Genomic DNA, 27,695 nt, shown 5'->3' with positions numbered 1-27,695 from the left:
ATTTTTTTGGACCATTCGATCAAGGATGAGTCAACGCTTCTTTGTATTTATTTGAAAATACAAATTTTCAACTATTTATTATCGATAATTGATAAAAAGTTTAGAAATAGGTAAACTAACCAATCACGTACATGCATCACTAGCACAGACATCAAAAATCAATCACTTGCGGGTTTGGATCTAATCCTCAGTTTGAACAAGATTTCACGCACAGCAGACGCATCAAAGCGATTGTAGCGGAGCGGACACAGCATCATGGAGGCGCTAATAACATTTTCAAAGAAAATCCATCGCATTGGTGGTGGTGCTCGATGTGTTGCTGCAGATCATTCAACCTCAACGAACCAGAATTTCATATGAAGAAAAGGTTGACCATAAAAATAGCACTGTGGCGATCCCGCACCAAATTATCAAAATTTATTACAAATTGTGGTGTCAGTTAGTTGGAAAGGAACATTGGGCATAGAAAATTGGTTCTTCTCAGGACCAACATTTTATAAAAAGAAAGAGTTAATTGCGAAAATGGACTGTTTCTGTGGCATCGGGTTTGGCGTGGTAGTTTGGTTGCTGTTAGTGATCCCATCCATTAAAATTCACTACATTATCTCCCTCCGACGCGCTATCAAATTCGCTATTTACGATTGAGTTTTGAACTTTGAAGAAAGTTTATTTCGGATCAACTTTCTTTTGTATAAAATCCATGAAAACTATCTACCTACAGCAACTACCCATTAGTGAACGTCGCTTGGACAGACATCATCTCCCTCCGACGCGCTACCAAATTCGCTATTTACGATTGATCTCATACCCAAATTCAGAATCTTTCGAGAAAGTTTCATTGGATTCTTAGAATTCATAATTCTCCGAACGGTCCGTTGTCTGTGGAAACCCGATCGAACTGGCTCGCGCGCGCGGAAAAGCAGCTTTCTTATATCTAATGAAGTAATCCCATTAGCCCCGCCCCTTCATTAATCGTTATGAGTGCACATTATATTTACACTATATCAGCTCACAAAGGGGCGGGGCTTACGGGTTTAATTAATTAAATACAAGAAAGCTGCTGTTCGGCGCGCGCGAGCCATTTTGATCGAGATTCCACAGAAGGCGGTTCGACATCGGATGCAGCGAAGCGGCCACAGCAGCACGAAGTGGGTGGCAGTGTGGCAATGCTGCAAATTTACACAAGCGATTGGATGCAGTTAGTGATTGGAATGGGAATTGGGAAAAGAAAATCGGTTCTTCTCAGGACCAACATTTTACGAAAAGGAAGAGTTAATTGCGAAAATGGACTGTTTCGGTGGCATCGGGTTTGGCGTGGTAGTTTGGTTGCTGTTAGTGATCCCATCCATTAAAATTCACTACATCATCTCCCTCCGACGCGCTATCAAATTCGCTATTTACGATTGAGTTTTGAACTTTGAAAAAAGTTTATTTCGGATAGTCGGATCAACTTTCTTTTGTATAGAATCAATAAAGTCGCCACCTTTGTGAAAACTATCTACCTACAGCAACTACCCATAAGTGAACGTCGCTTGAATAGACAGATGCCAAGAGATAATGTTTGGTAATATGAAGAAACTTTGTCTTGAGTCGAATTTCTGTTGTCATTCCTCGCAACAATACGCATCTTAGATAAACAACATCTCATAACCAAATTCAGAATCTTGCGAGAAAGTTTCATTGGATTCTTAGAATTCATAATTCTCCGAACGGTCCGTTGTCTGTGGAAACCCAATCGAACTGGCTCGCGCGCGCGGAAAAGCAGATTTCTTATATCTAATGAAGTAATCCCATTAGCCCCGCCCCTTCATTAATCGTTATGAGTGCACATTATATTTACACTATATCAGCTCACAAAGGGGCGGGGCTTACGGGTTTAATTAATTAAATACAAGAAAGCTGCTGTTCGGCGCGCGCGAGCCATTTTGATCTGGATTCCACAGAAGGCGGTTCAACATTCGATGCAGCGGAGCGGACACAGCAGCACGAAGTGGGTGGCAGTGTGGCAATGCTGCAAATTTATTTCAACCTTTGGAGGCTCAGCGAAAAACCATCAAGTGGCGGTAGGACAGTTGCAACGCAAGGTGTCAACAAGCGATTGGATGCAGTTAGTTATTGGACAGAAGGCGCATTTGGGAAAAGAAAATTGGTTCTTCTCAGGACCAACATTTTATGGAAAGAAAGAGTTAATTGCGAAAATGGACTGTTTCGGTGGCATCGGGTTTGGCGTGGTACCTTGGTTGCTGTTAGTGATTCCATCCATTCAAATTTACTGCATCATCTCCCTCCGACGCGCTATCAAATTTGCTATTTACGATTGAGTTTTGCTCTTTGAAGAAAATTTATTTCGGTTAGTTGGATCCTTCTAATGTATAAAATGGTGGCTTTTGTATAAAATCAATGAAGACGCCACCTTTGTGAAAACTATCTACCTACAACAACCACCCATTAGTAAACGTCGCTTGGACAGACAGATGCCAAAAGATAATGTTTTGTAATATGAAGAAACTTCGTCTTGAGTCAAATTTCTGTTGTCATTCCTCGCAACAATACGCATCTTAGATAAACAACATCTCATAACCAAATTCAGAATCTTGCGAGAAAGTTTCATTTGATTCTTAGAGTTCATCATTCTCCGAACGGTCCGTTGTATGTGGAAACCCGATCGAAATGGCTCGCGCGCGCCGAAAAGCAACTTTCTTATATCTAATGAAGTAATTCCATTAGCCCCGCCCCTTCATTAATCGTTATGAGTGCACATTATATTTACATCATATAAGCTCATAAAGGGGCGGGGCTTACGGGTTTAATTAATTAAATACAAGAAAGTTGCTGTTAGGCGCGCGCGAACCATTTTGATCTGGATTCCACTATTCCACAGAAGGCGGTTCAACATTCGATGCAACGGAGCAGACACAGCAGCACGAAGTGGGTGGCAGTGTGGCAATGCTGAAAATTTATTTTAACTTTTGGAGGCTTAGCGAAAAATGATCAAGTGGCGGTTGGACAGTTGCAACGCAAGGTGTCGACAAGCGATTGGATGCAGTTAGTTATTAGACTGAAGGCGCATTGGGAAAAAGAAAATTGGTTCTTCTCAGGACCAACATTTTACGGAAAGAAAGAGTTAATTGCGAAAATGGACTGTTTTGTTGGCATCGGGTTTGGCAAGGTACCACTGGTTGCTGTTAGCGATTCCATCCATTCAAATTTACTGCATCATCTCCCTCCGACGCGCTATCCAATTCGCTATTTACGATTGAGTTTTGTACTTTAAAGAAAGTTCATTTCGGATAGTCGGATCAACCTTCTTTTGCATAAAATCAATGAAGACGTTACCTCTGTGGAAACTATCTACCATCGGTGAACGTCGCTCGGACAGACAGATGCCGAAAGATAATGTTTGGTAATATGAAGAAATTTCGTCTTGAGTCAAATTTCTGTTGTTACTCTTCGCAACAATACGCATCTTAGATAACCAACAGCTCATAACCAAATTCAGAATCTAGCGAGAAAATTTCATAAGATTCTTAGAATTTGTCATTCTCCGAGCAGAGCGGACACAACAGCACGTAGGCGGTCGGCGGTCGGACAATTTCAACACAAGGTGATGTCAAGCGTATGGATGAAGTTAGTTATTGGAAAGACGCATTGGGAAAAGAAAATTGGTTCTTCTCAGGACCAGCATTTTATGGAACGAAAGAGTTAATTGCGAAAATTGATTGTTTCGGCGGCATCGGGTTTAGCGTGGTAGCTTGGTTGCTGTTAGTGATTCCACCCGTTCAAATTAATTGCATCATCTCCCTCCGGCGCGCTATTTAAAGAAAGTTCATATCGGATTGTCGGATCAACCTTCTTTTGTAAGCATAAAGACCTTTTTGGAGGACACCATCCTCAAAAATGGCCGAAATAAAGGAGAAATAATCAGAATCAGAAGTGGCGTGAAACCAAACGCAAATAGATTTATATGCAACGTTTGGTTTTCACCCGCGATGTAAGCGTTCGTTACAAAGTAAGGATTGTGATGTCCCCGACTGAAAGCCAGTCGAGTGGCTTCAGCGGACAATAAGACATGTTAATTACACGGTTAGAGACTTCCATCCAACTGGGAACAACTATTCGACCTCTTGATTCAGTTGGCCTCCGAGCAGTTTGCTCAATGTTAATAAAACGACACACACTATTATGGCAAATACTATCAATTTCGAATAGCTACGTAGTCCTACGTCACCTTTGCGTACAACCCGATTGGGCTGCACCTTTGAGTTTTTGGTGCTGCTGTGTTTACTATTTCCCCATCAGCATCATCAGATATGAAGAAATCACTTGTGTTAGCGTTCAAATTTTGGTTTTCTACAGCGCTCATTGGAGAGCTTGTTCGGCTAGAACCAGCCGCTTGTGATGTTCCTAGAGGGAGACGCATGGAAGACGAAGATCTGGATCTCGTAGCATGCACCGCTGCTGATGACATTATGCGATCTGTTATTGCCGTGACAAGGCTTTTGTTGGTGATAGTGCTCTGGTTATCAATCGTTTCCATCGCATTTGGGGTACTTGATTGTGGTGGTTGAGCATCGGTTTTTGATTCAGATGCCTGTGGTGGGATTATGCCTTTAACTACCTGTGCTGCCGTGAGGCGACTATTGATGTCCACTCCCTGCTCTTTGCGTGCTTCATTGCAAGTACGGCCAATGTGGAGGGGTCGGACACAGTACTTACAGGTGCGAATTTGATTACGGTAAGTAATGTAAGCGGTGTGCGTGTGTATCGGAATGTAAGACGGAATTTGTTTTTGTATTCGCATACGAACTAGCCTTACTCCGGTCGGCAATCCCGGCCAAAAGTTCTTCCAAACCTCATCTTGCGTGGAGAGTACCTCTCCGTAGGGGCCTAGGTACTTGGTGATTGTTTCGGTTGAAACGTAGGAAGGCAAATCAGCTACCCTAACCTCAATCGCATTGTCGTATGGAACTATGGGAATAGCATACTGCTCATTGTTGTGCTCGATGGAGTGCTTCAGGCTATGCTCAGCTACTAATTGTTCCACATATGATTGCGATTTTAATTCTATTATGACTCGAGATTTCGTCATGCTTGGCTAGATACAGTTCACTTTGGCCACGTTGAGCTTGATTTGCTTGCTGATGAGTTCGTAAACTTTGTCTAGTTTAGGGCGGACTGGCATTCCGCTAAAGTCTAGATAGACGGAGTCTCTGCGGTAGTCCTCCATCAGTACGGTAAACTGGACACTTTCACAAGAACCGTAGTTCTTGGCAAAACGCCTCTTCGGACTTTGTCGAGTAACACGATTCTTATGTTTGTTACGTTTCCACTAGCCGCTAACAAAAGTAACTCTTATCGATACAGAGGCTAGCTGTCAACTGAAATAATGGAAAGCCAATGCAAAAAAAGTCTTTCGTCCCACATATCAACCACCCACCGCATCGTAGAAAGTGTAGAATTTCGGTCTGTTTCAGAAACGAGAGTAAAAACTTTTCCAAGGATGATTTATGAATGGTAGCTTCACTATCTATGATTGCATGTTTGTCCCATAACAAATCACTTCGAATTTACGTTGACATTCCCATTTTACAAATAAAAATATCCTGATACATATAAACATTACCGTTCTAAAATTAAAATACGAATTTTTGATTTTGTTCAACCTAAACGTTGGAAAATTTAAGATAATAGGACAGATACGCCTGTAACAAAAGCGATCACATTGAAGCACGTTGAAATTCGATTTCCTTCGTTTCCTAGACCGTCATCGACGAACGGAAAACGTGAACAATGGGACGCTTCTTTTGCCAGGTGTATGTGTGTGTGTAGGTTTGTGCTTTGGTCTGGTACGTTTGCTGTGTGCATAGCTGTTTAAACAATTAGGGGAAACTGGGGTAATATGCACCCCCGGGGCAAAACGACCCTTTGGCATTTTTGAGTACATTTTCGGCAGTTTTTGGATAGTATTTACTACAGAGCATGTAGTTCGGATTTCGAACTACCAACTCAGTAGTAAACATTCTTGAAAATATTTCTGGAACACTGCTAAAAAAGCCAAAAGGTCGTTTTGCCCCGGGGGTGCATATTACCCCAGTTTACCCTATGATGTGAGACTGTGGGATGAGGAGCAAACACGGAATCGAGATTTAAAGCGCCATTTTCGAAGCAACAGATGTCGTCGGATTCGCTTGACGTTGAAGCCGCCGCTTCGTCGTGAGCTGAAATTCCCGGTACACCGCATTAGGCTGAATGATGAACGGTGGAGGGATTGGTGAACTGAGGAGGTGGGCATGTGAGTGTGTATGCTGTCGAGAGACCATGATGGGAAAACATTTTCACATGAATTATAAATAAAATACTGGTATAGGATGTTGCTTTTGCCACCGTTTCCCAAGGGTCCTTTGTTATTCCGCTAAGCTGGACGCATCTCCGCCAGGGAAGAAACAAATGACGTTGGGAGTGGTTTACGTACTATGGGATATTAGATACGCTTGAAAGCGAAGATTCTTGTTGGCATGCGATGGGACGGCGATTTTGGAAAAACCGTCCGCAGCGAGAAATTTCATTCTTCTGGCTTTCAGCAACACAAGATTCTATGCGATGACACATGATGTACAATGACGGGAAAAAGTATTCGCGGTTAACAGGTGCATGGCACATAATCCCATAAGATCTCAATTTCTTTTCACTAAAACATGCATTTTTCTTCCTCAGTTAACAATGTATTCAAAAAATTAACAAAGTATTCGTTTTATTGATGTACATTGTACATATGTATGTACAGAGCGTTAATGAATAAAGCTTCCAATGAATGATTAAATTTGTTATGATTGAATCATTCAGCTCTATGATTAAAGATTATGATTAATGATTTATTCATTTTTGACAATGATTAATGATTATGATTAACGATTAAATTATTTTTTGGCAATGATTAACGACTATGATTAATGAATAAAACGTTTGAAGTATGATTAACGATTACCGATCGTGATTAAATGTTGACACAATATGTGTATGATTAATGATTAACGATCGATATGATTAATGATTAATGATTATGAATAATCAAATTAAATGATTTGCATATTGATCAATAATCAAGTAACCTTTCTATCAAATTGTGTTATTGAAAGGTATAAAAATTGTATGATTATGATTAAAGATTAATGAATAAAAGCGATGTATGCAATGATTAAAATTGATGATTAATGAATAAACCAGAAAGAGTCATGAATATGATTAGTGATTAATGATTAAATGTAAAAATCTATGATTAACGATTAGTGATTAATGATTGAATCATTTTTTGTATGATTATGATTAATGAATAATGATTAAATTACCCATTATTCATTAATCATGATTAAATCTATGATTAATCACTAATGCTCTGTGTAGTATGCATGTAGTTAGCCCCATTCTAGCTGAAGTTTAGTTTTGCATGCGGTTCCACTTAATAGTAAGGTTAATTGCTGTATGAAAGGCCAAAATGGGGGTGGTGGACCTGTAAGCAGAGACACTTACACGAAACCCAACCTCTGCATACAAATGTTCACGCCGAACGGCTCAGTAGTTTCCGAGTCTATAAGGTTCAGACAGACAGACAGAATAACTCCAATCCTATATTATACTCGTTATATTACAAAACACTTGAGGGGACATGGCGAGGTGTGTGGAGAAAATCGGGTCCACTTAATTAAAGATTATGGCAAAATCTATCTATCTATATATCTATATCTATCTATATCTATATCTATCTATATATATATAAAACTCAATGTTTGTATGTTTGTATGTATGTTTGTATGTATGTTCCAGCATAGCTTCTGAACCCATTTACCGATTTTAACCAAATTTGGAACACACATTCTTTATCTTGAGGAGACGACGATAGGGGGGTTAGGCATGCTCTTTGGAAAAGGGGAGGGTGTGGGGGGAGGGGTATTACTTAGTTATCGGTCAACTGAGTGTAAATTCTGAACCCCTTGGCCGATTTCAACCAAATTTAGAACACAAATTCTTTATCTTAAGGAGGGGACGGGTCGAGCATTTTGGAAAAGGGGGAGGGTATGGGGGGAGGGGTATTACTTAATTATCGATCTACGCAGTTTAAATTCTGAACCCCTTGGCCGAATTCGACCAAATTTGGAACACAAATTCCTTTTCTTAAAAAGGGGACGATAGGGGGTTTAGCATGCTCTTTGGAAAAGGGGGAGGGGGGGGGGTGGTGTATTGCTTAGTTATCGATCAACTCAGTGTGAATTCTGAACCCCTTGGCCGATTTCAACCAAATTTTAACACAAATTCTTTGTCTTAAGGATGGGACGATAGGGGGATTGAGCATGCTCTTTGGAAAACGGGGAGGGTATGGGTTAGTTATCGATCAACGCAGTTTAAATTCTGAACCCCTTGGCCGATTTCGACCAAATTCGGAACACAATTACCTTATCTTAAGAAGGAGACGATAGAGGGCTAAGCATGCTCTTTGGAAAAGGAGGAGGGTGTGGGGGGAGGGGTATTGCTTAGTTATCGATCAACTTAGTGTAAATTCTGAACCCCTTGGCCGATTTCAACCGAATTTGAAACACAAATTCTTTATCTTACAGAGGGAACGATAGAGGGGTTAAGCGTGCTCTTTGTAAAAGGAGGAGGGTATGGGGGGAGATATATTGCTTAACTATTGATCAACGCAGTTTAAATTCTGAACCCCTTGGCCGATTTCGACCAAATTTGGAACACAATTTCCTTCTCTTAAGAAGGGGACGCTCGGAGGTTAAGCATGCTCTTTGGAAAAGGGAAGGGGTGTGGGGGAGGGGTATTTTTTAAGTTATCGGTCAGCTCAGTTTAAATTCTGAAGCCCTTGGCCGATTTCAACCGAATTTGAAACACAAATCCTTTATCTTACAGAGGGAACGATAGGGAGGTTAAGTATGCTCTTTGAAAAAGGGGAGGGTATGGGGAAGGGGTATTGCTTAATTATCGATCAACGCAGTGCAAACTCTGAACCCCTTGGCCGATTTCGACCAAATTTGGAACACAAATTCTTTATCTTAAGAAGGGGACGATAGGGGTTAAGCATGCTCTTTGGAAAAGAGGGAGGGGGTGGGAGGAGGGGTGTTCTTTACAAAAGACAGAGGGTATGGGGGAGGGGTATTGTTTAGCAATCGATCTACTCAATGTAAATCCTGAGCCTCATGACCGATTTGAACCAAATTTGTATCAAATATTGTCTGTCCTAAGGAAGCGATTTTAGTGGATGTGGTTAAGTAATTTTAAAAAAGGGGAGGGTGTGGGACAGGGGGTATTGTTTAGTTATCGATCAATTCAGCATGACTTCTGAACCCATTTATCGATGTCCACCAAATTTGGAACCCATATTATCTGTCTAAGGAAGACTATATCAGACTGGGTATGAGTGCCATAGCTAAATGAAAGAGAGGGTATATTCATTAAACGAACAGTTTAGTATACCTTTTTATCGCATAGGTCAATTCAAACCAAGCACGTTAGCACGTAATCCCTACCCAAAGGAAACTATTATAGAGAGGCTGGAAGGGATTTTTGGAATGGGATGGGGGGGGGGGTGTATTGGGATTGGGTATTGTTGTTCATCGGAATAATTGTATGCCCAGTGAAAAGCAATGATTAATGTGTTTCCTTCTGAATGGTGGATGTGATTGCTTCTTCAAAAGTAGGCATTTGCCCGGAATAAGGCAATGGTGGTTGTGATCCCTTCTTTAAAAATATGCGTTGCCCGAATATGGCATCGATGAATGTTTTTCCTTCTTTAGAAATAGACGTTTTCCCGGAATAAGACCTTTCAAACCCAAGATCCCTTCTTCAAAATCAGTCAATGTTTCCAAAAGCCTTCTTTTAATCAAATGATAAAGTATGAATAAGTAAACACAATTACCCTGTTGATCAATTGGTTTTATCATTTTCCGATTGTAAAAGAAAACTGCAAACCAAACTGGCAATTCCGAGCAAGGCCGGGTACATAAAGCTAGTTTACAATTACAGTGGATATATTTATCGCTGAACTCCATCTACGATTTGTGCAAGGGTTCTCTGCTGTGATAGGGCTAAATAATGAACTTATACATCGGAAATGTGATTGAAAAAGGGTCTCTTTTGATGCTTGATCTGGTCCAAAATGTCTACGAGTGGGACACAATGACTCCCTGGGTATGTATCCATTCTTTATCATGCAATGGCAGTCATAGGAAAGCTTTCAATTCATAATTCATAGAGGCTCGGAAGGATTCTTTCAAAAGCTCGGAAGCATTCTTTCAAGAGGCTCGGAAGCATCCTTTCAAGAAGCTCGGAAGTCTCCTTTCAAGAGGCTCGAAAGCCTCTTTTCAAAAGGCTCGGAAGCCTCCTTTCAAGATGCTCGGAAGCCTCCTTTCAAGAGGCTCGGAAGCCTCCTTTCAAGAGGCTCGGAAGCCTCCTTTCAAGAGGCTCGGAAGCCTCCTTTCAAGAGGCTCGGAAGCCTCCTTTCAAGAGGCTCGGAAGCCTCCTTTCAAGAGGCTCGGAAGCCTCCTTTCAACAGGCTCGGAAGCCTCCTTTCAAGAGGCTCGGAAGCCTCCTTTCAAGAGGCTCGGAAGCCTCCTTTCAAGAGGCTCGGAAGCCTCCTTTCAAGAGGCTCGGAAGCCTCCTTTCAAGAGGCTCAGAAGCCTCCTTTCACGAGGCTCAGTAGCCTCCTTTCAAGACGCTCAGAAGCCTGCTTTCAAGAGGCTCAGAAACCTCTTTTGATGAGGCTCAGAAGCCTTCTTTCAAGAGACTCAGAAGCCTCCTTTCAAGAGACTCAGAAGGATCCTCTCAAGAGGCCCGGAAGCCTCCTTTCAAGCGGCTCAGGAAGCCTCCTTTCAAGAGGCTCAAGCCTCCTTTCAAGAGGCTCAGGCCTCCTTTCAAGAGGCCCGGAAGCCTCCTTTCAAGAGGCTCAGCCTCCTTTCAAGAGGCCCGGAAGCCTCCTTTAAAGAGGCTCGGAAGCCTCCTTTCAAGAGGCTCAGGCCTCCTTTCAAGAGGCTCAGAAGCCTCCTTTCAAGAGGCTCAGAAGCCTCCTTTCAAGAGGCTCAGAAGCCTCCTTTCAAGAGGCCCGGAAGCCTCCTTTCAAGAGGCTCAGAAGCCTCCTTTCAAGAGGCCTCAGAAGCCTCCTTTCAAGAGGCTCAGAAGCCTCCTTTCAAGAGGCCTCAGAAGCCTCCTTTCAAGAGGCTCAGAAGCCTCCTTTCAAGAGGCTCGGAAGCCTCCTTTCAAGAGGCCTGGAAGCCTCCTTTCAAGAGGCCTCAGAAGCCTCCTTTCAAGAGGCTCAGAAGCCTCCTTTCAAGAGGCTCAGAAGCCTCCTTTCAAGAGGCCTCAGAAGCCTCCTTTCAAGAGGCTCAGAAGCCTCCTTTCAACAGGCTGGAAACCTCCTTTCAAAAGGCTCAGAAGACTGTTTTCAAGAGGCTCGGAAGCCTCCTTTCAAGAGGTTCGGAATCCTACTTTCAAGAGACTCGGAAGCCTCTTTTCAAGAAGCTCGAAAGACTCTTTTTAAGAGGCTTGGAAGCCTCCTCTCAAGAGGCTCAGAAGCCTCCATCCAAGAGGTTTGGAAGAGATTCAAGAGACTCGGAAGCCTCCTTCCAAGAGGCTCGGAAGCCTCCTTCCAAGAGGCTCGGAAGCCTCTTTTCAAGAGGCTCGGAAGCCTCCTTTCAAGAGGCTCGGAAGTCTCCTTTAAAGAAGCTCGGAAGCCTCCTTTCAAGAGGCTTGGAAGCTTCCTTTCAAGAGGCTCGGAAGCCTCCTTTCAAGAGGCTCGAAAGCCTTCTTTCAAGAGGCTCGGAAGCCTTCTTTCAAGAGGCTCGGAAGCCTCCTTTCAAGAGGCTCGGAAGCCTCCTTTCAAGAGGTTCGGAGGCCTCCATTCAAGAGACTCGAAAGCCTCCTTTCAAGAGGCTCGGAAGCCTCCTTTCAAGAGGCTCGGAAGCCTCCTTTCAAGAGGCTCGGAAGCCTCCTTTCAAGTGGCATGCGACCCTCTTCACAGGAGTCTCGGTAGTCTTCTTTCAAGAGGCTCGGCAGCCTCCATTGAAGAGGTTCGGGAGCCTTTTTTCAAGAGGCTCGGAAGCCTCATTTGAAGAGACTCGAAAGGAAAAACTTCAATCTCTTAAGAAAAAAGTTGAGAACCGCTGCACTAAACGAAAGTTTGAGCAGAAAATAGGTGATTTTTTGTTGGCGCTTGGTGTGTTTTGGCAGAACCTCAACCAATTGTGGAAATGCTTACGAAACACTAACACAAATAGCGTGCCAAGCTCTAGTTGGAATGCAAAGCCAAATATTTGAAATATTTGATTTCAATATTGAATTGGAAAGATTTCAAATATGGAAATTACATAGGGATGTTGGACTGTTGATTTGGAGTTGACTATTTAAAAATAATAACGTAAATAAATAATTTTGAAAATCCCAAGTCAATGGATTTTTGTTTCTCTTTTTTAATTGAGAGAAGAAGGTGAATGTGAAGGTAAGATATATTTCAAGCTGAGTAATCCACTCCCGGTGTGCATTGTTGACAGATACGCATATATCTTCCATATTCGCGAAGTCGAAGCAAAATTCTTCACACAAACAATGACAGTTCTTTATGGGTTTTTACAGTAGAGCAACAGAGAGGAGGAGATGGCGGCCATGTTTCACTCAAACTCTGACAGATAGCAATGGGATTTCCCATAGGAGGGAAGAGCAGAATTTGCTTCGACTTCGCGAATAACGGATCCGTGGTCGGTCATCATTGATCAGTGACTAGCAGGCAATGATTTTGCCTCTTTCTTCATCGGGCAATCAACGGAGTTGCATACTTCACGACAGCATGTAAGCGAACAAACCAACGGATAGTTCGTTCAGCGGAGTGGGAGTCGAGCCCCACAAGAAGAATCTGCCTTTGGAGAATTTTGATGTCATGTCCATCAAACTATTTCTTTAAGGTGACTCGTGGACACATCGTGTTCTCTTTCTAGCATTGCCATCTCGTAGTTTTGGAGCGGCGTATTTTGGTTTTGAGTTGTTTGATGTAGCATGTAGATTGCGAGTAAGCACGCGTCGGTGATACTTTTACAAACTCATATTTGTTGTATAAAAAAAGTTACGCGATGCATAGCGTGCATTATTTGAACACTTACTCAAGCTTATTCAACTAAATATAGTCATACTATTGTTCTGATGTTGATTTTCCTTTATAGCACCCATAATGATTTAATTTGAGCTGCATAATGGTCATTAAAGCACCCATTTCATTGGTATGGAAAAGTAGTCACTCAAACACGAATTGTGAAACCAGTATTATGATCAGGAATCAGGAAGAAAATTCTTTTATCTGAATATTGAACCTATGCTTGCAACAATAAATGATAACAAATAGTGATCATAAATAGGTACGATCATCATTTCAAATTTCATGTCTAGAATAGAATTCGAATCAAGTATGAAAAACAGAACTGCTTCAACGCAGTTATCAGCTAGGTATATAACAGCAACTAGTTATTGAAATGTAATTACTTCCACGCCAGCTCAATCATCTCTAGGGATGAAACAGTTCACTTTCGCAAATATGAGTTTTTCGAGGGGAAGGATGTCAATCCGGAATTCTTATTTTCCGAATCAATCATTACCCCACCCAACAAATGAAAACTGACCTGACACTCCATCCGGATGCACCGCTATTTCAGCAAGTATCATCAGTCATTGTTCACCCCGTCAACTCAGGCATGCTGACATCAGTTTTGTCAGTTGAAAAGTGAAACAATGAAGACAGGGTGACGAATATCCTGATGGGAATTGGAACGTTGCTATCGTTAACGATGTAAACGCGAAACTCATCCATCATAGCGACGACTGCTTATTTCGCTAAAGACTGGTCCAAGACCTAAACGGGAAAACAATCTTTAGATTTTTAATTTGTTAAAATAAAAATATAACTTATAATGTAGTATAATCCTGTCGAATTCATATGAACATTTTCGAAATAATTGCTCACAATGTTCTCCCATCGGGTTTCTAGCGCTTCCTAGGAAAGAATTGTGGAATTCATAACATGACATACAAAACCACAAGACACAGGTGGAAAAGTGTATGAAATGTTGCAAAATCATTGACTGACAGTGGTTGTTCCACTCATGTTCTTTTATTACGAACGTGTAGCATGCTGTCTTGCCTTTCTTATTCAAGTTTTGTAACACTACATTATTGAATTTTTTTCTCCTGCAATTTTTATATCTAGTGTTGCAAAGTAACCTTAGTTTGATGTTGGTTAGTTAGATGAGTTATTATGAAACAAAACACGTAAGAATTAGTATCAAGACAAACGATTTATTTACTCCATTAATTTAAATAATAGATTCATCTCCGAGCACTGTTGAAAATCGCAGAACCATCACCACTATACCAAACATTGAGATAAATAACAAGCTGTTGACATTTCAATTAAGCCGAAATAGTTTTCTCGAAACCGCATCAAACTCATCCCAACTGCTGAAATCAGTTTCAACATTCTGAACATCCGAGAAGCTGCACACCAGACTCGCCCGGGCAACTCCTTCACCATGGGAGACTTCCACTGCACCAACTATCGTCCATCGTAGCTACCGAATAAACGAGTATATGGAGAGGATATGGACTGCCTATAAATATTCCCCTCAGCTTCGTCGAGAATTCCCACCGGTTCTAGGGTGGAACGGCCGAGTAAAGAGCCGGACCTAAGAAATACATTCGTGCACACAACACCAGCCAGGGGTACAATTTATTCTATTGCACATGTTGCAGCTTGGTGCCCTGTTGATGGCTCTTGATGTACCGAGCGGAACGTTGAAACAAATCTGATTGGTTCGGGTGGGTAAGCAAATGGGCTCAATCATACTCAGGGCACACCTTTAGTTTCTTGATTTCCGTTTCAATCAGTTCATCACTATTATCTCGACCGTAACTTCTGGATGGGTTCGGAAATAATTTATTCAAATAGGGTGGGTGTACCAATTGTCGTTATACATAAAAACAACTATTTAAAAAAAAAAGAAAAAATTTTGAAAAAATTTGATAACAAAAATAGATTTGTAGACTGATAATTTTTAAGACGTCGATCATCCGACAAAGGTGTGATTTCCAAGCCGTTCAAGAGTGAGATTAATGAAAATAAGTAAGTAAAGTAAAGAGTCAATTTTTGTCGACTGCTCTGATGATAGAGTACGTGTCTGCTACACAGCACAATAAACAAAGTCGTGCATAGCGAAAACTCTTAGATAACTTTTCTTGCATTTTCCCCGATTTTTTTCTTGGTACTACAGAACAGTCTTCCCTTAAAACTCTGGAAACTGAAATACGTTTTGAAAATTCGATAAATTTCCACTCGAGGCGCTCAAGAGCTTGAAATCACAACATTTTAATAAATCGCACAATAGACTGAGTTACTTTTTGATCCGTTTCGTTATGGCATAATTCTGTCTTATAAATGAGAAAAAGGGTTCTATGCGAGCTGATGTGTCCAGGATAACTCATCGCCATTAACCACCCCCATAAGAAGCTATTAATTTAATGACTTCTTGTAAGCAAGTCGTTAACGACCATCAACGGTTCCGTACTGGAGTAATCTGAGTGCTAGAGTGTATCACACTCACTCGTCTATCCGAGCTGAAGCAGAGTACCGGAGTAAGCAACGAAAATCCTCCATAAGCCCCAAATGAAACCAAATCCTTTACTGATTTTGTTTTCTACCATCCTTTGCACCGGTACAACTATGTACTTTTCGGCAAGCTGAAGCAAAGCACATCGAATTTACCTTGCATAATTCAGTAGGATGTACCGCTCGACAGCAATGGTTGAATATAGGACTTCCAGCTACGGTCGGTAAGTATGATTATCATCTGGGAAAGGAAGAAAATCAAGCTCACCTAGTGAAATACTTTAATCATTTTCGACTTACGGCTTGTGCTCAGGAAAGCTTTGGGCATGTCGTACTTCTGATAGACTCGTACCTTTCAATTTTACTATATATACAGAGAAAGTGTGGTAACTGCAGTCATATTATCTACAATCGATGCACCAATGCACTACAACCGAAGGCGAATAAGGATCTACATGCCTAAATCTCTTACAAAAGCTTAATTTCCTAAGTCTCTTTCAGAGTACCAATTACCATACCTTCATTTTCAATCCCCTTCTTGGATGCACTGAGTTGAGTAATTTAGCTTTCTTTATCGTATTCAAGGCAGCTTCCTAAATGTTGTTTTAATTCCATCTGAACTCTCGAACAACTTCTGAACATCTCGCTTAACTTCTAAGTAACATTTTTTCATTTTTAATTTTTCTAAGTAACAATTAAGAATTAATTTCAGAACTGCAATCAAAAGCTTTCATGTTGTTCTGTAGATTGCGCTATTCAAATTAATTCATGATTAAAATGTTACTTAGGTCCTTTTGAAAAGGTAAGCGAGATATATTCATCTCATCGCAAAACAGAGAAATACAGCATCAATTTCTTTTTGCAAACACGCGTGCTCACAGCTGAAAAAAATCACAAAATTAAAAAACAAATCAAATTCCTTTTTATTGTTTTGTTTTTGATGGGATGGAAATGGGAGCTATGAGATGAAGTGCCGAACAGTTCCTCTATAATGCAAAATCGGATTAAGGTTCTGAATAACTTTTGTGACCTTAGCCAAAGATGGCTAGAAGCAACAAGAAACCCGACTTCTATGATTTTACAGAGACACGATAAGCGCCGCAAGCACCCGGGCTTCCTCCATCCTCTCAAAGTTACGTGCCATGATATCAATGTCGTCGGCGAAACCAAATAACTGGACGGACTTCGTGAAAATCGTACCACTCGTGTCAATCCCTGCCCTTCGTATTACACCCTCGAAAGCGATGTTGAATAGCAGACACGAAAGACCATCACCTTGCCGTAACCGTCTACGCGTTTCGAAGGGACTCAAGAATGCTCCTGAAACTCGAACTACGCACATCACCCGATCCATCGTCGCTTGATCAACCGTATCAGTTTATCCGGAAATCCGTTTTCGTGCATTAGCTGCCATAGCTGGTCCCGATCGATTGTATCAGATGCGGCTTTGAAGTCGATAAATAGATGATGTGTGGGCACGTTGTATTCGCGGCATTTCTGCAATACCTGACGTATGGCGAACACCTGGTCTGTGGTAGAGCGTGCACCCATAAATCCCGCCTGGTACTGCCCCACGAACTCTCTTGCAATTGGTGTTAGTCGGCGGCATAAAATTTGGGAAAGTACCTTGTAGGCGGTGTGCAGCAATGTGATTGCGCGGTAGTTGCTACAATCCAGCTTATCGCCCTTTTTGTAGATGGGACACACGACACCTTCCATCCACTACTGAGGCAGAACCTCATCCTCCCAAACCTTGGTAATCACCCAGTGCAGCGCTCTAGCCAGTGCTTCACCACCATGTTTAAACAGCTCTCCTGGTAGTTGGTTACTTCAAGGGGCTTTGTTCTTTTTCAGCCGGCCGATCTCCTCCTGGATTTCCTGGAGATTCGTAGCCGGAAGTCGCATGTCCTGCACGCGTGCTCCTAGGTTCATTACCATACCGCCACCGTTGTCTGCCATATTGCCATGCAGGTGCTCTTCGTAGTGCTGCCGCCACCTTTGGATCACCTCACGCTCGTTTGTAAGAAGGTTCCCGTTTATGTCCTTACACATATCAGGCTGTGGCACGTGGCCCTTACGTGAACGGTTCAACTTCTCATAGAACTTTCGTGCGTTATTAGCGCGGTACAGTTCCTCCGTCTCCTCACGGTCTCGATCTTCCTGCTGGCGCTTTTTCCTCCGGAAAATCGAGTTTTGACTGTTCCGCGCCCGTTTGTATCGTGCTTCGTTCGCCCTCGTGCGGTGTTGCAGCAATCTCGCCCATGCTGCATTCTTCTCCTCAACTAACTGCTCACATTCGTCGTCATACCAGTCGTTTTTCTGATCCGGAGCCACCGTGCCTAGTGCAGCGGTTGCGGTGCTTCCAATGGCGGATCGAATATCTCTCCAGCCATCTTCAAGAGATGCTGCGCCTAGCTGCTCTTCCGTTAGGAGTGCCACTTCCAGCTGCTGCGCGTAGTCTTGGTCTAGTCTACCGTCTTGTAGCCGCCCAATGTTTAGCCGAGGCGCACAACTCCAACGCGTGTTGATCACCGTCGAGAGTTTTGAGCGCAGACATACTGCAACGAGGTAGTGGTCGGATTCAATATTCGCACTGCGGTAAGTGCGTACGTTCGTGATGTCGGAGAAGAATTTACCGTCGATTAGAACGTGGTCGATTTGGTTTTCCGTTACTTGATTAGGTGATTTCCATGTGGCCTTGTGGATATTCTTGCGGAGGGAGAAAGTGCTTCGGACTACCATTCCGCGGAGGCTGCAAAGATTATACATCGTTGGCCGTTGTCGTTCGATACGGTATGCAGACTATCCGGACCGATGATCAGTATATACATTTCCTCCCTGCCTACCTGAGCGTTCATGTCACCGATGACGATTTTGACGTCCCGCAGTGGGCATCCATCGTATGTCTGCTCCAGCTGCGCATAGAACGCTTCTTTCTCGTCGTCGGATCTCCCTTCGTGTGGGCAGTGCACGTTGATGATGCTATAGTTGAATAAACGGCCTTTTATCCTCAGCTTGCACATCTTTGCGTTGATTGGCTGCTACCCAATCACGCGTTGGCGCATCTTTCCCAGCACTATGAAGCCGGTTCCCAGCTCGTTGGTGGTGCCACAGCTTTGGTAGAAGGTAGCCGCTCGATGCCCACCTAACACCAGGACTTGGGCTTGTGCGCTTTGAGCGGCACACGGTCGCTTTGGCGGAGCCTACTTGCGGATTCATGCAGCTTTTTATAGAGGTTTAAGGTGATTATAGAATGAAGCCAGAAATCGGCCATTTTGTAAACCACGTGCTTTTCCAATATTTTTTTCAAGAGCACGAGATGAAAGATCCATAACGTGTATGGGGCTGAAATAATGGTAGATCGTTTGCTTAGTTATGCTGAACAATCATAATTTGAGTTTCGGCACTGTACGAGAACTATTACGCCAGATTTGGGCTTTTGGAAATGTATGTAGATAAACGTGTGGTGAATTTGAAATTCACCACGGGCTTCATTCTATAATCACCTTAACAGGGCCCACTGTCAAACCCCACCACATCCTAGGCAGGCGCCACAACTCGCAGATGGCCTGGGGAGGGATCGTCAAGCCCTTGGACATAGTCCCTGCTGCCCCCATAACTGAGGATATCCTACTGCAAATGTATGCTTAAATTGATATGAAACAACTTACGTTTTTCTTGAACGAACAAAATATCACAAGTCAGTCGAAAAGCCGCTTGGCGCGGTTTGGTTGAACCCCGACCATATGTGAAGAAATCAACACTAATGCAAAACACGCCCACGCTCGCCAAGTCGTTCCATCTTTGCAGGGTTGCTGTCCGGCATCCCAATTGTCCTTGAGTTCAAGAGTTCAGTTCTTCAGCTGCAGAAGTAGTCTTTTCTTCACGGAAAGTTTGGAAACGTATTCAGTCATATTCATCACATCTCCTGGAATTCTACATAAATCGGAAGAAAGTTTTAGAGAATTCTGGGTCATCAAAACTGCCCTTGAGTTCAAAGCTGGCTATCTTCAGCCACAATAGTAATTTTTTTTGTTTTTTTTTTTTTTTTTTCATCGCTTCTCGGCCTAAAGGCTAAGGCATGCTCAGGGCGTTCTAGATCGTCGTAAGGCCTTAATCGACCATGCCAGATATTTTTCCTCGATATGGGAGTTAAACTTAAGCAATTTCGCTGAAAACATCGAAAATGTTCAAGTGAAAGTGTTCACTTTTATGCATCGAAAGACTTTAGACAACCATTTTTCTATTTTCGGGTATTTTCGTCTTTTCGTCATAGTCTCGAAAACCAATTAAAGAGAAACTTTTTTGACAAACTCATCCGTATCAAATCGTAAGCTCAGGAGATACGTTCTGCTATAGTGGAGTTCTAGCTAAAGGACGTTCCTTTCGATGGTTTTAGCCCCTATGACGATGGACGGAAATACCTGCCGTGTCCCTAAATGTTGTTTGATTAAATGTTCCAAATCCAAATCCTAATCTTTAAAATCTGTGCATTTCCGTATGAAGAATAGTTTCATTTTCATATCCAATTATTTTGCTGAATACTTACTTTAGTTAATACTCCTCTAACAGTGAATTTACAGTTCGATATCCAAAAACGCTTTTGGGTGAAGTAAAATCCATAACACACAAAAAAACTCATGCAACAAAATGGAGGGCTGCGTACAATAATTATGATTTCAGCTTACCTGAAAATGAATAGAAATTGCAAAAAAAATCTAGTTAGCAAAATGACATTTCCGAGTAAAATAGTGTACGATGAGTGAAAAATTGAAGGGTGAGTTGACATATGAAAGAGAGCATCCAGGCAGTGTTTAATATGCATAATAGACCCTAATAGAGTGATGCATCCTCTTATTTAACCTCACTCTTCTGATGTTTAGCAGTGGTTTGTTTACAGGGACTTAGACAAAAAATCTGAAATTTTTGTGAACACTGATCGATATGAAAGGAATATGCTTGCCGGTGGCTTTTGTGAAGTAAACCATTAGAAACACATTTCTTCGTCATAGTTAATTGAAATTTAATTGCTCAATTTCTAAAATGGACAAACAGCCAAATATAAACAAACCACTGCTACCTGACGTCACGAATGAATTTGGTCCTCGTCAAATGAACTTTTTTGACAGTTCAGTAGTACTTTCCACTGACTCCGACAAGGGTCGAGTTCTGTCATCAGATTGAGGTTACGTACAGACGCTGCAGAATTTAATTCAACCGATGGATTTTGACATTTGAGCGGGTCGTGCACTCGAACAAAAGTTCATTTTGCGTTCATTATGCGACCCGCTCAAACGTCATAATTTCTTGGGGAGTTCACATCCATTTCCGATATCTATTTCATCGATCTTACGTCTCACGTTTTTCGTATTACGCAACCGCGCCAAGGCGGCATGATTTGAATTGAGCATCAGTAGGCCATGGCTTACAACACGTTTACCCAAGATGAATACACAGCTAGGTGTTTCAATCTGCTCAATTTATGGACGAGAAGAAGGCGGGGGTGAAAAATTCATTTTCGGTGCAAAACATAAACAAACCGGCTGGCTCTCCCATACTAAAATCCAAGATGGCTGAATCGTGAATTTGGCAGATTGGAACACCTAGTGGTGTATTCATCTTGCGTTTACCTGATTAGTTACGGATGACACGTAAGTCTTGTTTCATTCCCAACAATTACCTTACGTATTCGGCTGATCCTTTTCCGGTGGCACGAGGCCACATATTCAGCGATCCATGTCGGGCATTATCAAGACCTTACGTTAATTGCTCATTGCGTGTTCTCGCAGAAGTGCCCACTGTTCAGTGCATATCCAAATTGCTAAAACATTTTGAGCTCGGGTGGTGCTCGCAAAAGTGCTTTTAGTGCTTTTAAAAAGTCGCTGAAATAATCTGAGCACGAGAGGGGCTCTGCACGTATTACACGCTTAAAATGACTTACATATTTTTGTGTTCCATTCACACAAAACGGACCTCTCCAGGAACAACTCATATTATGAGTAATTACGATGTTACTCATTTTTGTATAACCGATGGCCGATGATTTTCGGTGAGTTCATTTTACACAGTGAAAGAGCAGTCGGAAATCGAGCCTAACCCATATTTTTTTTTTCAAATTGATGTTAAGGTAAGCCAACGTTTCCATGCACACCAAATTTTTTTCGCAGGAGATCAACATAATTTTGCTGAATTTTGCCGAGCGGAATGATCAGCAAACGTTTCAGCATAAACAAATTACTGAAAATTTCAGCAAGGTGAACTGTCATTATTTTTGACAACTTTTTACTGAATATTCAGCAAATTCGAAAAGTTTACTGAATATTCAGTAGGTTTGACCAATGCAAGATTTGACAGCATCATGCTGATAATATTCAGCAAAATGCATCAAATTTCTGATATCATCAGTATTGTATTATTTATTATTTATTCAGACTAAAGCCGAAGTGGCCTGTGTGGTATATAAGAGTCTTCTCCATTCGGCTCGGTTCATGGCTACACGTCGCCAACCATGCAGTCTACGGAGGGTCCGCAAGTCATCTTCCACCTGATCGATCCACCTTGCCCGCTGCACATCTCGCCTTCTTGTGCCCGTCGGATCGTTGTCGAGCATTTTCACCGGGTTATTGTCCGACATTCTGGCTACGTACCCGGCCCTTCGCAGTCATCCGATTTTCGCGGTGTGAACGATGGATGGTTCTCCGCCATCTGCACCCCACTGTGGTACTCCTCACCATCCATTTTTTTTGCTCTGGTTTTAAAAACTCGGATCCGAACCAGCATTCAGTGTATGATTTTCGGAGGACAAACATCTGCTGGTTCGGATCCGAGTTTTAAAAACCAGAGCAAAAAAAAAATGGATGGTTAGGAGTACCACACCCACCATAGATGGTACGCAGCACTTTCCTTTCGAAAACTCCCAGTGCGCGTTGGTCCTCCACGAGCATCGTCAAGGTCTTGTGTCCGTAGAGGACTACCGGTCTAATGAGCGATTTGTAGTTTGTCAGTTTGGTACGGCGGCGAACTCTATTCGATCGGAGCGTCTTGCGGAGTCCAAAGTATGTACGATTTCCAGCCACTATACGTCTCCGAATTTCTCTGCTGGTATCATTTTCGGCAGTCACCAGTGAGCCCAAGTACACAAATTCTTCTACCACCTCGATTTCGTCACCACCGATGCAAACTCGCGGTGGGTGGCTCACATTATCTTCTCTTGAACCTCTTCCTATCATGTACTTCGTCTTCGACGTATTGATGACTAGTCCTATCCGCTTGGCTTCCCTCTTCAGTCTGATGTAGGCTTCCTCCATCTTCTCAAAATTACGTGCCATAATATCTATGTCGTCGGCGAAGCCAAATAGCTGTACAGACTTATTGAAAATTGTAATTGGTGCTAGTCGACGGCATAAAATTTGGGAGAGTACCTTGTAGGCGGCGTTCAGCAATGTGATTGCGCGGGAGTTGCTACAATCCAGCTTATCGCCCTTTTTGTAGATGGGACACACGACACCTTCCATTCACTCTTGCGGCAAAACTTCCTCCTCCCAAATCTTGGTAATGACCCAGTGCAGTGCTCCAGCCAGTGCCTCACCACCGTGTTTAAATAGCTATTCTGGTAGTTGGTCAACCCCAGGGGTTTTATTGTTTTTCAGCCAGCCAATATCCTCATGGATTTCCTGGAGATCCGGAGCCGGAAGTCGCATGTCCTGCGCGCGTTCTCCCAGGTCCATCACCAAACCACCATCTTCGTCTGCCACATCGCCATTCAGGTGCTCTTCGTAGTGCTGCCGCCACCTTTGGATCACCTCACGCTCGTTCCTAAGAAGGTTCCCATTTATGGCCTTACACATATCAGGCTGTGGCACGTGGCCCTTACGTGAACGGTTAAACTTCTCATAGAACTTTCGTGTGTTATTAGCGCGGTACAGTTGCTCCGTCTCTTCACGGTCTCGATCTTCCTGCTGACGCTTTTTCCTCCGGAAAATCGAGATTTGTCTGTTCCGTGCCTGTTTATTTCGTGCCTGGTTCGTCCTCGTGTGGTGTTGCAGCAATCTCGCCCATGCTGCATTCTTCTCTTCTACTAACTGCTCACATTCGCCGTCATACCAGTCGTTTCTCTGATCTGGGGGCACCGTGCCAAGTGCAGCAGTTGCGGTGCTACCAATGGCGGATCGAATATCTCTCCAGCCATCTTCAAGAGACGCTGCGCCTAGCTGCTCTTCCGTTGGGAGTGTCACTTCCAGCTGCTGCGCGTATTCTTGGGCTAGTCTACCGTCTTGTAGCCGCCCAATGTTAAGCCGCGGCGTCCGACCTCGACGCGTGTTGTACACCGTCGAGAGTTTTGAGCGCAGGCATACTGCAACGAGATAGTGGTCGGATTCAATATTCGCTCTGCGGTAAGTGCGGACGTTCGTGATGTCGGAGAAGAATTTACCGTCGATTAGAACGTGGTCGATTTGGTTTTCCGTTTCTTGGTTAGGTGATCTCCATGTGGCCTTGTGGATATTTTTGCGGGGAAAGAAGGTGCTTCTGATTACCATTCCGCGGGAGGCTGCATAGTTGGCCGTTGTCATTCGATACGGTGTGCAGACTATCCGGTCCGATGACCGGTCTATACATTTCCTCCCTTCCTACCTGTACGTTCATGTCACCGATGACGATTTTGACGTCCCACACACCAAATTCATAAAAAATATTTCAGCAAAATGCTTTACTGAAAATAATCAGTAATTTAGAAGTTTACTGAAAATCAGTAATTTGATTTGTATTTACTGAAAATCAGCATATCTTTCCAAATTACTGATCTCTCAGCATTTCCCATTGTCTACTGTCAAACTTAAGAAATAAGCAGCCATATGGCCATTTTTGCTTGCCGTAAGACGAGTTGGTTCGAGTTAGAAATTTTTCGTAAGTATTGCTAATTTAATATACCTATCATATCGCATCATCTATCAAATACCTATCATCTATCAAATCATTTTAATTTATTTTTTCAGCCAATATAAACTAATGGACGTCGGACGTCGTGAATTTCTGGTCATTCATCATTAGACAGATGAAGCAAAAGTTATTGCGTTATTGTGTTGGAATATATTGTTTTTGCATTTAAACAGTAATGTCTCATTGGTTTAGGACTTGGCCGGCGGCGCCGTTATTGTTCAACATTTGTGAGCTGCTGAAACGTGCACTTCGAGAATAAATGGAAAATCCCATCCCACTTGCATCGAAGTGCAACTTACACCAGTTCCGCTCAATGACAGAGTCAGTCAGTCTATTAGCTAAGCTTAGCTTTAGCAATAATGTCTTATTGGTTTAATATACGAATATTAAAATAAATATACAAAAACTTTAAAAAGCTAATTTATTTCGATAACATTTTATGCGTGACTAAAAAACTGATGATACCAATCAGCATTTTGATTTGTTTTGCTGAATTATATCAGTAAGGTGCTGTCAAATCATCGTGTAATGACCGAACCTACTGAATTTTCAGCAAACTTTTTCGATTTACTGATGATTTAGTAAAAAGTTGTCGAATGAAATGACAGTCCACTTTGCTGATATTTTTGGTAATTATTTTTTGCTGAAAAAATGCTGATCATTCAGCTCGGCAGAATTCAGCTAAATTTTGCTGATTTTCGGCGAAAAAAATTTGGTGTGCGCAATGGGCATCCATCAGTATAGAGGTTGCTAGACCCCGTGCTAAAACTATCAAAATCCATTTGATTTTTACTGGGGTTGTTCGAAATGTCAAATTTGTACGATGAAAATAAAGTGTCTGTCAGTCAGTCAGCTCTCAAATCAGCTGTTCTTATTTCCTGATCGTGAATAAATTCATTGACATGGTAAAGTTGTACAAACAGTTTATCTTCTTAAACCCGTTTATTATTAGTTTAAACATCTCTGTATTTAGTATTCGACTGATGCGAAGCAGCGGTATGCGGATAAAATACAACTATGTGGCTCGATTGATCCCTACAGTCTTACCGTATCCCCCACGGAGGTGCCGATAAATGTCAGCTACGCAGATATTTACCACTTCATGGTGGTCGAGACAAACCCGTTCACCGGTTACCCAAAAGATTGCCGGAAAGGTATGGAAGCAAACTTATGGTTCCAACAAGGTTGGATCAAGTACGTCGGAGGAAAACAAGTGCATAATGTGTTTGTGGTCCACGGAAGAGTTTTGCACTCATTCAATTTAAGGAAAACACCTCTCAAACCTTGGATAATTGTCGATCGAAGTGGAAAAATACTATCAGCGCACTGCAACTGTACAATTGGTTTGCTGGAAACTTGTTCGCATGTTGGCGCAACGTTATTTGCGCTTGAAGATATTCGTCGAAAAATAGCTGAAAAAAAGGTAAGTCAAAATCTGTATTTCCTTTTGCTGTTCATTGTAAAGATGATTTAAAAACGAATTGCAAAACGAGATTAAACCAGCCACAAATATTAATCTTAACACCTTTCATTTCTTATTATGCGCAACTTATATTCTGGTGTTTCTACAATGATTTTAATAACACGTAATTCACTCCGTAATTTAAATGAAGCATGATGTAATTAGTGTATGGCTCTTCAGCCACTGAGCTTAGTAACTAATAACATTTTTTTTTAAATTCTAGTTCTCGGTAACTGATCTTCCTGCATATTGGAACAAGCCACCACGAGTCCCCGAACAAAATCTGTACAAAAAGATGAAAGATATATCATTTGGAAGAAAAGTTAGGCGATTCTGAGAAGATGTCCCACAAATAATGTCAAATACACCGGTTTTTTCAACTCCATTCAGAACGAAGGACTACAGGTATCAGCTATGACTTCGTTCTGTGGCTCGTCGAACTTTCAATGTATGACATGCAAAGAAAACCTTCAAATTGAAATAGATTTTGAAGAGTACTTTCTTGGCAAATTGTTTGATGCATCCCACCGATCCATACAGTTAGAAGAAAAAGTGAAGCATGCTGATTGGTGATTTCACATCGATTTCAATTGTGATCCAGAAAAGCTAAACCATATCGAACAGATTACCGTTTCTCTTGTTCATGCTGGAAAAAAAATTGAATTGGTCGTATCACCGCTTCTTTCTTGAAGGATGTATTACGCACAAATGTCAATAAACCATCAGTTTCTTTAATCAAGCGAATTCACTACGACTATTACAATAACTTTCAAACAGCTTCAGCGGCAAAGGCATACGATAAATTATTGAAAAGTGTGGCTCACCTCCATATCAATGCTAGGAAGGTACAGAGTGGGTTTATCATTTCATCTGAAAAACCTTGCATCGGAGCCTCACCGGACGGCATCATCTATTGCGATTGTCATGGAAAGATTGCAGTAGAAATCAAGTGCCCTTATGTTGTTAGAAATGAAACAGCGGAAAATTTTGTTGAGAATCTGTTGAAAATGCGCGATACGTTTTTGCTGCGAAACGGTAGGAATGAAATTTTACTCAACGTAAATCATAAGTACTACTACCAAGCATTAATGCAAGTGCACATTGCGAATGCCAACTTAGGGTTTTATTTTATGATTGGTCTCAATCAAACCTTATTATTTTCGAGATAAAATGACAAGATGCTTTCTAATCGTGTCGTCAGAAAGCAGTTATGTTCTTCAACCAAGTTATTCTTTTTGAATTATTGTATAAGACTTAAACGGAACCATTGTAATTTGGTGAGTGTAAATAAAAATAAAAGTAATTATTTATCAGTAATTTATTATTTGATTTTATTTTGTAACAACCGAAAAACCTGTTTCTTGTTTATTGCGGAACGATGCATGGGCAAAGGTTAACAATAGCTGCTCCAATTTTAACTATTTGATCAATTGCAGGCATTCCATTATTCCAACGTTGCAGAGTGGTAATCGGGATCTGATCGGATAACATTAGCACCTTTTGGCGGAGTGACCCAATAAGACGCTCTACGTGAATTCTTAATGCCGATAGGTCCTTAGACGTGCAAGCATCCACTGGCTGTAGTTGTTGATTTGCCTTTTTAAATGCTGGCACACTCAAGACAGCATTTTTTCGAGCCAACAAGTCCCCAATTAAAAA

The 27,695-nt window shown here is 41.9% G+C and overlaps 2 protein-coding genes across 3 annotated transcripts in view; one reads left to right on the top strand and one right to left on the bottom strand.

The window, feature by feature from the left end:
• LOC134226539 (uncharacterized) overlaps positions 1 to 27,695 on the bottom strand; it is a 710,533-nt gene that overhangs the window by 545,990 nt on the left and 136,848 nt on the right. The window lies entirely within an intron of this gene.
• Positions 10,177 to 26,373, top strand: LOC134227827 (uncharacterized). The gene is made up of 3 exons (XM_062709505.1): positions 10,177 to 10,188; positions 25,548 to 25,997; positions 26,260 to 26,373. The coding sequence occupies exons 1-3, from the start codon at positions 10,177 to 10,179 to the stop codon at positions 26,371 to 26,373; spliced, it is 576 nt and encodes a 191-aa protein (XP_062565489.1).

This window comes from Armigeres subalbatus, chromosome 3 (assembly GCF_024139115.2).
Source record: "Armigeres subalbatus isolate Guangzhou_Male chromosome 3, GZ_Asu_2, whole genome shotgun sequence".
NCBI classification, from domain to species: domain Eukaryota; kingdom Metazoa; phylum Arthropoda; class Insecta; order Diptera; family Culicidae; genus Armigeres; species Armigeres subalbatus.
The sequence above is the reverse complement of the archived record's forward strand: the minus strand, read 5'-3'. Positions and strand labels throughout refer to the sequence as shown.